At 48.6% G+C, this 11,675-nt stretch overlaps 1 protein-coding gene across 3 annotated transcripts; it reads left to right on the top strand.

The window, feature by feature from the left end:
- Positions 1-38: 38 nt before the first annotated feature.
- On the top strand, positions 39-9,791 carry cep63 (centrosomal protein 63). 3 transcript variants are annotated; one of them, XM_062556425.1, is made up of 15 exons: positions 39-179; positions 793-894; positions 1,503-1,680; positions 2,707-2,802; positions 3,238-3,360; positions 3,729-3,842; positions 4,183-4,338; positions 4,663-4,808; positions 5,145-5,291; positions 5,393-5,495; positions 5,738-5,935; positions 6,526-6,612; positions 6,983-7,173; positions 7,753-8,140; positions 8,671-9,791. In XM_062556425.1, the coding sequence occupies exons 2-15, from the start codon at positions 848-850 to the stop codon at positions 8,842-8,844; spliced, it is 2,148 nt and encodes a 715-aa protein (XP_062412409.1). In that variant the 5' UTR covers positions 39-179; positions 793-847; the 3' UTR covers positions 8,845-9,791. The 3 variants fall into 3 exon arrangements, with proteins under 3 accessions (XP_062412409.1, XP_062412408.1, XP_062412407.1); XM_062556424.1 differs by having other exon boundaries at positions 4,183-4,350; positions 6,986-7,173; XM_062556423.1 differs by having other exon boundaries at positions 4,183-4,350.
- The last annotated feature ends 1,884 nt before the right edge of the window (positions 9,792-11,675 follow it).

Below are 11,675 nucleotides of genomic sequence, written 5' to 3'. Positions count from 1 at the left end.
ACGGCTGGCGACTGTCTATGCTGGCGACTGGTGCGCATGCAACTACCCATGTTACCTTGCGCTCGAAACGAATTGTCGATTGTGCGCCAAGTGCCGACTGTAACGTTACCGTTAACGTAGCTAGCTAGATGAAGTGTAAACATACAAATCACGGTCTGTTCATTTGTCTGTCAAAGAGGGTAAGTTATCGTGATTAAATTGTTTTACGCCGATCGGAATCTGATTTACGTCTTAAAACGTTTGAAGATGCTGTTTGTCTGATATTCACCTTGGGAACTATCAAGAACTTTGTCAACTGCGTTAGGGCGTTTGTTTGGATCGGATCAGACCACTTATGCTAGTTTAGGTCTTTGCTAACTACAGAGCTAGCATGCTTGTTAGCCGAAGTTCGTGTAATTTACTTCGTAAAGTTAATAGCTAACTTGCAACGGTCAAGATCATTTTAGATGGGTATCACTAGGGCTATGCTACTGCTCTTTGTAACTTTCGCTGGTATCCTCTCATTCGTTAGTCTTTCAGGTGGTTATCAAACAATCGAGGCATCATAGAGTATGAGGTTGAAATTAGCTACATGTCAGTCAGATGGTTTTAATTAGAAAATGTTTCACATGCCTTTCTAAGTGTGTAAGAGTTAACCAGAGTGGTCTGTCATAGCATAACTGTTTCATGGGGAGCTGTAGCAACGTTAGTGATGACCATAACCAGAACCCGACTCTCTCTGATCATAACGTTATAGAAATGGCACGCGTTCGTTTCTCTTAACTCTCAAGATGTTTTATTTACTATTTTTAGACCTTATATTCAGCGGCGAGGATGACAAGTTGAGACAACTTGCAAAGACAATTAAATGGACATGGATGCATTTTTGGAGACACTTCGGGACCAAGACGGGAGGTGAGTGTGCAATTGACATTATCAATATTGTTTGAACTATTTGAAATTAAGAATGGTCCTCGCTATTTCTGTTTACATTGTTCAATGACATTTCTTTACCTGTACTTCCATTGCTATGTTGTAAATAATTAATATAACACACCTCAGACTATTAAAGAATGGGAAACAAACCAATGATCCGTGAATGTGGTTCAGTAGTCCATATGGTAAATGTGGTTATGGGTTTAAGCTGATAGTTGTCCTCTCTGTAGTTTGTCATTTTTGTCTTAAAGCCAAAGTAACAATTTGTGATCTTCAGCTAGTTTCAAACTGTAGTTTATCTGCATACTGATATCTTTATGATAAGGTGACCAGATGTCCGAGACCAAATCGGGGACATAATCCCAAAAACGACATTTTCAATTTCACTATCAATCTCATTGAAATACATTCAAGTTTTACAGTATTTTCACAGGGACAGGCAACCAAAAAACGGGACTGTCCCCTGAAACCGGAGACGTCTGGTCATCCAACTTTATGAGGATATGAGGATAGTTAATGAAGCGTCTCATGAGGTACATGTCATGTCATGTCATGTCATGTCTCTTTCACTTCACCTTTTCCCTCAGTTCCGTCCTCTCGTCCTGTGAGCCAGAGCTCCAGGAACTCCTCCGCCAGATCGACATCATGCTGAATGACAAGCGCAGCGAATGGGAGGCTGAGGCGCGTGCCCTGGAAGGCCGTCTCCACAGCGGGGAAGCAGAGCTCCAGACAGCCCGCGACCTTCTGGACCGGAGGAACACTGAGGTGAGCCAAACCCGATAGCTCTGGAGGTCCACTCACTCCATTGTTTTGTCTTGTAGATGTAAAAGAAAAAAAAGAAGGGGGAGTTGACGTCTGTTGGTGCGATGTGTTTTTGATGGTTTAAATGCCTTTGCCTTTACATTCAGCAGATGCTTAGGGTGAGAGAAGCCGTCACTGTCCTTTTAGACCTCCAGGGCACTGGCTTCCGGATGGTAAAAATGGTAGTGGAAAAGGAGTTGTTGCAGGTGAACTGGCATGGAGGGTGGTGTGGCTTGCAAAGCAGGGAACTTGTGCATGTGTCTGTAGCCCTCCATATCATTTTTAATCCTGTGGCTTCATGGTCCCATAATAAAGTGTTTACAGCTACATTGCTGTGGCAGGAGTGTAACCCTTAAAGTCATTTCACAAGTTGTGAATATATACCGTAGTATTCATGTCATAGGCGTGTGGGACAGGGCTCAATGTTAACTTTTAAAAGTGGTTGCCAACTTGGCAACCAGGCACGAGGTTTTGTTTTCCAAAGCCAACCAAATCTGGTTGCCAAGGGCAACCGGACAGCCATCCATGTCAAGCCCTGGTGTGGGATCTGATTCCATCCCACAAACCTTGTAATATGCATCTTCTAGTTCAGGAGTCATATAGTTGAAACTTTACTAAAACTATACATGATCACATGACTGAAGGTACAGTACATCTAATCCACTGTGGGTTTTTTTTTCTAATTATTTAAGATGAAGCAGATAACAGTTTTAACATTATAATCTTGAAAATACACTGACATGTTGCTCGTAGAGAACGTAGACAAAAGGGTGGGACACACGGGCACACATGGAAATGTTCAGTAAGCCGCTGAGAAGACATGGCATGGGAGTCTGATGTGTTTGAGGACCGTTGGTGTCATCTATGCATGCTGCTGCTCGTAGAGGCTGATATGTTTGGCAGCGCTGCTTGTCAGTTGCTAGCGGATACCCAAAGCCCTGCCCTCTGACCCTGCTGTGACCCTGTGACCCTCTGGCCGTGTGTCCTCAGATCAGAGTGCTCGGTAAGCAGCTGGAAGAGATGCATTCTGGGAGACAGGAACTCGTGACCAAGTATGAGGAGCAGCTACAGCATGTACGAGATGAGGTAGGCTGTGCAGGTCATCAGCTAATATTAATATAACTAATCATTTCAGAATCATAATCATCAGCTATTATCAGCAGATGAGGGTTCTTGTTTCATGCTACTGAGGATGATTTTTCTATACCAGAAAATAAAACAAATATATTTAGAATTCCATTCTAAATCAAAGGTCACTGCAACGTGTGTGTGTGTGTGTGTGTGTGTGTGTGTGTGTGTGTGTGTGTGTGTGTGTGTGTGTGTGTGTGTGTGTGTGTGTGTGTGTGTGTGTGTGTGTGTGTGTGTGTGTGTGTGTGTGTGTGTGTGTGTGTGTGTGTGTGTGTGTGTGTGTGTGTGTGTGTGTGTGTGTGTGTGTGTGTGTGTGTGTGTGTGTGTGTGTGTGTGTGTGTGTGTGTGTGTGTGTGTGTGTGTGTGTGTGTGTGTGTCTCCTCTCTCTTTCAGCTGGCCAAACTGAAGCGCAGTTACGAAAAGCTCCAGAGGAAGCATCAGAAGGAAGCTCGTGAAGGGTCCAAGACTCGCGGCGACGACAAAAGCGAGGTGTCACGCCTCAACGGGAAGATCGAGGTAACATCTGGTGATACAAACTGTAGGCCTCAGAGGAATAAACAAAATGTCCTCCGTGCTCCTGAAAATCACTATCTGGTGCATCTACGGGAAAGGACAAACTGTAGTAAAGAATCAAGGTTCACCGGAGCAACTCAGATGTGAAGTTTAGATATTTATTTAATTAAGGTGCCAACATAGTGGACTAACGTTTCGACGTTTGCCATGTCTTCATCAGTGTCTAAAGTAGAGCATTTTGCTGACATACTTTATTTTCCCGTGAGCTTTCAATTGGACAGCCTCTGAATTGTCGTGTACATCAGCCCTGTGCTTGGGATACATTCTGGCTTTGTTACAGTTGGAATTATTTTGACTGTGTGTGTTGTCAGGAGTTCCGCCAGCACTCGTTGGATTGGGAACAGCAGCGGCTTCAGTACCAGAAGCAGGTGGCATCTCTGGAGTCCCAGAGGAAGCACCTGGCAGAGCAGTTCACCCTCATGCAGGTAGAGCACTGCTGCCTCTCCCACGTGTAGACTTAAGCAGTGACTGCCGCCCAGATGTCACAGCAAGCACACCACAACAACAGATGGTGACCGTGTGGCCACAAAGCAATTTTTTTTGTCTGAGACATTTTTTTTCTCATGCATTTTTTTTTTCTTTCTGCAACTTCAATTGTGTAGGATTAACGTGTGTGTGTGTGTGTGTGTGTGTGTGTGTGTGTGTGTGTGTGTGTGTGTGTGTGTGTGTGTGTGTGTGTGTGTGTGTGTGTGTGTGTGTGTGTGTGTGTGTGTGTGTGTGTGTGTGTGTGTGTGTGTGTGTGTGTGTGTGTGTGCGCACGCGCAGTCTCAGGGCTCCAGTCGGCTGCAGGAGCAGACGGAGCTGCAGCGTGTGCGTAACCAGCTGCACCGCGCCCAGGACACGGTGCACATGCAGGAGCAGGAGCTGGACCGGCTGCGCAAGCTCCGCGACGAGCTGGGAGACTCCCTCCGGGAGCGCCAGGTCAGACACACGGTAGGACAGGATGAGAGAGGGGGAACCTGACCAAGCAGCTGATACTCACACAATCCCTTTGGGTATCAGGACTGGAGTCTATGGCTGTTTAAGTGTATAGTGCAGATATTGGGACAATGCTAACCATCGAAGAAGTGGATGCTACGGAAATAAACACTCAGTACACACTGGCAGGGTACTGACGGAAGTATGCGGTTTGAGACACAGCCTATACCTTGAGTAGGCGTGGAAATAGTAGTTCCGGTAGTGATAGTAATAGTGTGTGTGTGTGTGTGTGCGTGTGCGTGCGCGTGCGCGTGTGTGTGTGTCCAGGTGCTGAGCGAGGAGAAGCAGGAGCTGAAGGCCACTCTGGACACCCAGGAGCAGTTCCTGCGCAGCTCAGGCCTGCAGCAGCAGCAGCTGCGCGCCGAGGTCACGCGCCTCACGCAGGCCCTGCAGGCCAAAGAGCAGGTCATCCGGTGAGTGGGCCAGCGGCTGAGGAGCGCACGGACCGCAGGGAGGGAGGGACGGACGCAAAGGAAAAGAACGTTCCGTCTCAGGTCTCATTAGTCGCCGAAAAACGCCTGTAGTAACTGGGTCGGTCAGAACTGGGAGGGCGATATGGACAACTAATATCATCTCGATATTTTTTGTGATTTTGACAATAGCGATAATTTGAAAGTGTTGAGTTACTTTACAGCTCATTATATATGAATAGCATCATTATAATAACAACCAATAACCTGTGACTTTTTAACCAAATCAACCAATGCAATGTGCCGTCCGTCCGTCCGTCCGTCCGTCTGTGTGTGTAGGTCTCTAGAGGAGTGTCTGAGTGTGGGGAGTCCGTCCGCAGGCCTGTCGTCCGTGCGTCAGGAGCTGGAGCGGGTCACCGCCCGACTGCACAGCTCCCAAGCCTGCCAGAGCCACCTGAAGGCCGAGCTGGCCCGCATCCGAGAGAGGTCAGATGCTCACTCACGCCACCCATCCACGGTACCTCAGCATAGCATAGCATGGCTGCTTATGGAGCGAGTTGTGATATGAAATGTGTCCGGTGTGTTAGCATGGACAGCGAGCGCAGGCCCAGAGCAGAGCCCAGCAGGACCGCCGAGGAGTGGAAACAACTAGAGGAGGCACACCGCCGCGCACAAGCAGACGCCAAGAAGGTAAGAGATGGAGAGGCCTTTGAAGAGATCTCTCTCTCTCTCTCTCTCTCTCTCTCTCTCTCTCTCTCTCTCCCTCCCTCTCTCTCTCTCTCTCTCTCTCTCTCTCTCTCTCTCTCTCTCTCTCTCTCTCTCTCTCTCTCTCTCTCTCTAATAATAAAACTTTATAATATCTCTGGGTACCATAGCCTTGACCACACTTGAACTAGTGAATGTGCACATGTGTGTTTTGCGTGCTTCCGTAGCTGCGCGAGGAGCTGGGCATAGCGGAGCAGACGCGGCGCGGGGAGGCGGACGGCATGCGGAGGGAGGTGTCCCAGCTGACCGGCCAGCTGCACCAGAGGGACATCTCCATAGCCACGCTCAGCGGCTCCGCCTCCAGCATGGAGAAGCAGCTGAGGGCCGAGGTGGAGAGGGCCGAGCGGCGGGCCGCCGAGCTCAAGGTGGGCGGAGCCTCAACCTCTCTCCTCTCTCCTCGATGCTCGGTCCTCCAGGCTCGTTCCCACTGATCTAGAACTATCACTGGATAGACTATTCCATTGTGGCCGTCCCATCGTTCTTGATGTAGATCAGTGGGAACGAGGACCGAGGAAGGACGGGAGGATAGATAAAAAGACGAATGAGAGAGGCCCACAGTGTCGTCTTTCGAGAGTGTTTCCTCGTTAAGAGGGATGCCTGATATGTATAGTACATCTGCTGGGCTCTCTTATGTACTTTTATGGTGCAAGTAAGGACTGGAATGTTGGAAGGACCTGATGTTTGTGCACTCACTGATCCTGTTGTGACTACAGCTGCACAGCATGGTAAAGGAATGTCTGTATTTGAAGCCAGATGGGTTGGTGGTGAATCAGTGGTTTAGGTTCTGCAGAGCTGGGTTCTGATAGTGGCTGACTCTCCCTGCCAGTCAAAGCTCCTTTCTCTGCATAGAGTTCCAACGGTTATCTGAGCAGGTGGTAAAAAGGTAGTGTTAGCAGCAGGTGCTCAAATGTCCTGGTTCAGTGGACATGTTCAGTGGTCCTTTGCTGTCCTCCAGGTGACTCAGGTGCAGTTGGAGACACTGAAGCTGGAGAACCAGCACCTGAACGAGCTGCTGGAGCGCGTGGAGCCCCACTCCCCAAAGGTGAGCGCCTCAGGGGCCCCATTACCCCACACTGGCCCATGGAAATCACAGCACGTGCCAAGGATGCAGTAGAGATAGGGACTGTGCATATTGCTCTTTGTAAGGTTGGCTCTATCTATTTATCTATTTATCTATATATCTATCTATCTCGGTCACAAAGAGACACACACATGCACAGGCATGGCCACACACTTGATACAGGCGCACACACACACACTTTGTACATTCTATATCTGATTCATAACCCTGCATGATTCTGCACTTGCATAAATTTTTTATTTTTTTTGTATGCAACACTCCCACTCGCTCGTAACATTCCTGCTCACATTTGCAATCTGTCGCGCATGTGTGTGTGTGTGTGTGTGTGCAGCAGAAGGGGGACGCGTCGCTGGCGTCTCTGCGGGACAGCTACGTGTCGTCCCTGAGCAGCCTGGAGCGCGAGAACCAGCAGCTGCGGCAGGACCTGGCCGAGGTGCGCGCCCGCCTGGACGCCAGCAACCAGACCTGGCAGGACAAGTACGAGAGAGCCCTGCAGCTCGGCCAGAACCGCAGCCCGCAGAGGTACACACACACACACACACACACACACACACACACATAATTACAGGGATGCACAAATATGCAGCATGTTATGTCAATCTTGCAGGAGCATGCACACATGTCAACTTGTGTACACATCTGCACACTCTACTTATCCATACACACACACACTATGGACCTTTGCCCAGTGATTTTTATGTTCATCACAGTTTTTTGATGCATTGAGATTAAGAATATATGTATATTGATGATAAATTTGAATATGGTTAATTCATGCTGTTGAAATGAATTATTTACAATGAATAGTTGATATTTCGACATAGCTGCTGTTATTCCTCATGTCTGTTTTGACCACCAGGGGGCACACTTGTCTCATAAATGGTTTAAAGAACAACAGCACACCCCTGTGTCTAAAATGGGTGTTGTGCCAGTGTATGCAGACTTACCATAGTATTTGGAGTTTACGATACGTCAGCATAATGTACCTCAACTATGCATAATGCACATTTTGTCATGCAGGGTACGTCTGTAACATTCCTATAAATAATGTTACGTGACAATTTTATACTGCCTCCATGCCCCCTCCTTTGTGTCCATCAGGGGTGATGAGGAGATCCAGCACAGGCACCAGGAGGAGCTGGCAGCCATGGAGACGCGTCTGCGGGAGAACGCCGCGCGCTACGAGGAGGAGATCCAGAGGCTTCACCGACAGGTGGAGTCGTTCTCGCTCACCTCCCTAAACTCCCTCCAGCAGCAGCAGCAGCAGCAGCAGCACTCCTCCTCCTCCCAGACCTCGGCCCCCTCCAACGGACCCCCCCGGGAACCCGGCAGGTCGCCCTCGCCCGCCCCTTCGTCCGCCTCCTCCTCCTCCGCCTCGTCCTCCTCGTCCTCCGCGCTCAAGGCCAGGCGATTGGCCGCCGTGCTCAGCGGCGCGGCCAATGGGGAGGAGGCGCGGGGCCCTGGCGCGGCGGAGGATTTCCTGCCCCTGGTGAGGAATGCCTCTCTGGCACTGCCAAGCCCACATGCACCCACCCCACCACGCTCTGGCCCTCTGGCCCTCTGGCCCGGCTCCACTGGGGCTTGCACTGGGGCTAATGACTGTCTATTCATACCATATTCAAAGCGATGGCGTCCGCTAGCACAATCTGAGATCACAGCGCGGAGGGTTAGCTAAACAGACCCGGAGAGTAAAGCAAACGTGCATTGTGTCTCGTTATGTCAGGCATCATAATGCAGGACATTCATCAGCCCTGAGAGGGCTTGTTAAGGCTTTCTTCTCGGGCTTAAGTGGTTTTGTCCACAGAGCTCCTGGTAGGAACGCATGCTGAATCCTGACTATCCTAGCGCTAGTTCCACTTCAGAATCAGAATGCGTATATTTTGCATTCTGCAATTTTTTTTTATCTTCATTCTTTCTCTTCTTTGTCCATCTCTTCCTTACACACTCTCTTTCTGTCTTTCTTTCTCTCTCTCTCTCTCTCTCTCCCTCTCTCTCTGTGTCTCTCTGTCCTGCGTTCAGGAGCGCTGCGTTGACTCGCCCGTGGGCTCGGTGACCAGCCGCTTCCTGGAGGAGGAGTCGGTGCGCTCGCGGGAGCTGCTGCAGCGACTGGACGCTCACATCCAGGGCATGCGCCAGGGCACCGCCCTCACCCTCAACAAGTACCTGGGCAAGGGCACCAACAACGGGCCATAAACACACACACACACACACACACACACACACACACACACACACACCACGGGTGGGCAGAGCTACTGCGCGGCAGCCGCCTCTGCCCCAGCAGGTGCCTTGCCTTGAGCCACGGCTGGGTCGGTGTGATGGCCGGTGCCAAGACTCAAGCTGGGTGTTCTTGCCAAGGGCTTGGGCTTTTTTTTTTTAATGGAACACCATTAACAAGATCAGTGATTGATCGTTGGTGCTTGTGTTTGAAGCAATAATTGCACATATAACTAATGCCTGTTTGATGAACGACGGCACCGTATGAATTCAATGAAGGGTTTTCTTGTGGCAGCTGGCGGTGCTCGACATGCTATTTTAAGTGTACTCCCAGCAGGGCACGCCACAGGCTCGTCTGATGCAGAAAGCTGTGCTCAGGACAAGCTTTTCCAGAGCATGAAAAGAGACATGAGAATGGATGTAGTGAACCCGGTCGGGACCTCTCGATGTCTCACAACGCCGGAGACAATCGGTGGATTACGCAGACGTAAGCACTGTACGTGCACATCGCCGGACGGCCATTCTGACACACATGTGAGATGGTGCCCAGTGAGCCGCACAATGGCTCATCAGTGGGGAAGTGCATAGCTTTAATGGAGAGACATGCCTTCCCAGTGCTCATGTGCCAACATACTGACATGCACACAGACACAGGTGTATCTTCAGGACCACTCTCGGCCAAAAGTGTCCTTACAACGTCACGCACGGTGCACTTTCACAAGTCTCGCGTGTGCTGCTATGTTTTCATGACCACCAAGCAAAACAACAAGTTGTCCGCTGTGCCTCCCTGTATTTATATATAAGTTTTGTTTGTTTGTGGTGCATAACGTATGTTTGTTGTTTGTCGTGAACTTGTGAACTAGTCAAAAAAGTAACTGCTGTATTTTATTTTAAAATGGAGTATTAAATGCTTTTTGTTTTCATACCTCTGCCTCTTGTGTGTTTGGTCAGTGGGGTTTTGTTCACGGAGGCTTTTGCGTTTGCGCAGCAGATGCTGGCTCTTTTGCTGTGCCATTCACGCACGGCTTCCCAGCGGCGCACACATCTCCTCGGGTCAGTGGTGCAGGCGCTGGGGCCTGGGGAAGCGTGCGGCCGGGACCGCTCAGCATGGGGTGGCATTCCTCAGAGAAAGGCATGTGGAGCACAGAGAGAGCAGAGCAGATTTGGATGAAGGATGTGTGAGACGGAGAGTGTGTGTGTGGGTGTGTGTGAGAGACAGAAAGATGGAAGAGGAATGAGTTTGCTAGGGATTGACAGTGGAGTGATTTAGTCCACCCTGTTTTAGTTGTTTAGTTGCTGGCAGTATTTCGAAGCCCCAACTTTAGACTTAAAACAGTGAGAGCCATGACTTACAAGTACACACACACACACACACACACACGCACACACACACGCACACTCCCTGTCAAGCCCCAATGCTTGGTAGTCTATCAAAAGTTTCAAGCAGGAATGCACGCTCATTGCCAGCACCGCCATGTCATACATGCAAATGTCTATAAACACACACACACACACACACACACTCTCAAACATGCTGGTACAGAAACACACACACACACACACACACACACACACACACACACACACACACACACACACACACACACACACACACACACATCATCCACACGCTGTCGTTCGTCAGAGCACTTGAGGAATGTTAATGTTCTCCATGTGGGATGGAGGGGCTGGGGATGCAGAGTGGCCAAATGTAATTACTTGACGCAAAGCGGTGAGGCACGCTCATATTTTCCTCATGGACTGAGGTGGGGGAGACCTGATGGAAGGGCGGCTCAACCACCCACCCCCACCCCACGTCACACACACACACACACACACAGTGAGACGAAACAGGGACACGTTTTAGTTTGCCATTTTTCCCACATGAGTGTTGGGGTACCCTTGACTTTCCTTCATTTGTATATATTCTTTCACTCTCTCAGGCACACACAGTCCCAAATAAGAGTAAATAGGAGTAGATTGAGAGAATGTAGATATTTCTCTCCCTCCCTCTCTTTTGCTCCCTCCCTCCCTCCCTCTCTCCCTCTCTCTCACTTACTGACTGCTGGAAATATGTTTAGCCAGGCCTCAGTCCAGCGGTTTTGTGATCGGTATTTGGTATCCGTGGTTACCAGCGCTGCGAGGCCCAACAAACAGAGCTGAGGAATTTGGCAATGTGGACGTTTATTCTCCTGAGCAGAAGGGGAAACATTTTTTTTCTTATTTATGGATTTCTTTTTTTTTTCTTTTTCTTTTTTTCATTCAGTGTGTTTTATTTAGGACAGGTTTTTGGCTGCTGTGACATATAAGAGAAGCTTGACCAAACATGCCCTGAGCCTATTAAACAAAATACTCCTAAACCGTAAAGTAATGATAATTTGATGCTGTTACCATCAAATAATTTGCTATAATTGTGTATAGCTTTTTAATAAAATAATCACAGTTAATTACATATAAACTTCCCTAAATATATCTGACATTTAACAAAAACTGTTCTATGACTTTATCTTTATCTCATTTAGTGATGACTTAATGTCTTGTAAGAGTCCTTTGGAAATCTGGTTTGCATCTCTGAACAGACTTCCAAATAACTATGAGCGGAGATTGACAATGGATCTGGGAACCTTTCATTCACTTCCCATTTCCAAGGGGCGTAATCAGCAGTGAAATTAAGCTGAACTTGATACATTGAACTCTTGGCAGAGCTTTTCAGAAAGACAGCAAAAACATATTTTGCATTTATTTATTATTTATTTGTTAGAATAAATGCATATTCTGTTATAAATGCAGTCGTTCAAATCCAAATA

This window comes from Sardina pilchardus, chromosome 15 (assembly GCF_963854185.1).
Source record: "Sardina pilchardus chromosome 15, fSarPil1.1, whole genome shotgun sequence".
In the NCBI taxonomy this organism is placed as follows: Eukaryota; Metazoa; Chordata; class Actinopteri; order Clupeiformes; family Clupeidae; genus Sardina; species Sardina pilchardus.
The sequence above is the reverse complement of the archived record's forward strand: the minus strand, read 5'-3'. Positions and strand labels throughout refer to the sequence as shown.

Bases quoted from the DNA above. Each gene is read 5' to 3' on its own strand.
- cep63 (XM_062556423.1), top strand. From the start codon at position 848: ATGGACATGGATGCATTTTTGGAGACACTTCGGGACCAAGACGGGAG. The intron at 4,351-4,662 runs GTAGGACAGGAT...GTGTGTGTCCAG, and splicing joins AGCGCCAGGTCAGACACACG to GTGCTGAGCGAGGAGAAGCA. The intron at 7,174-7,752 runs GTACACACACAC...TGTGTCCATCAG, and splicing joins CAGAACCGCAGCCCGCAGAG to GGGTGATGAGGAGATCCAGC.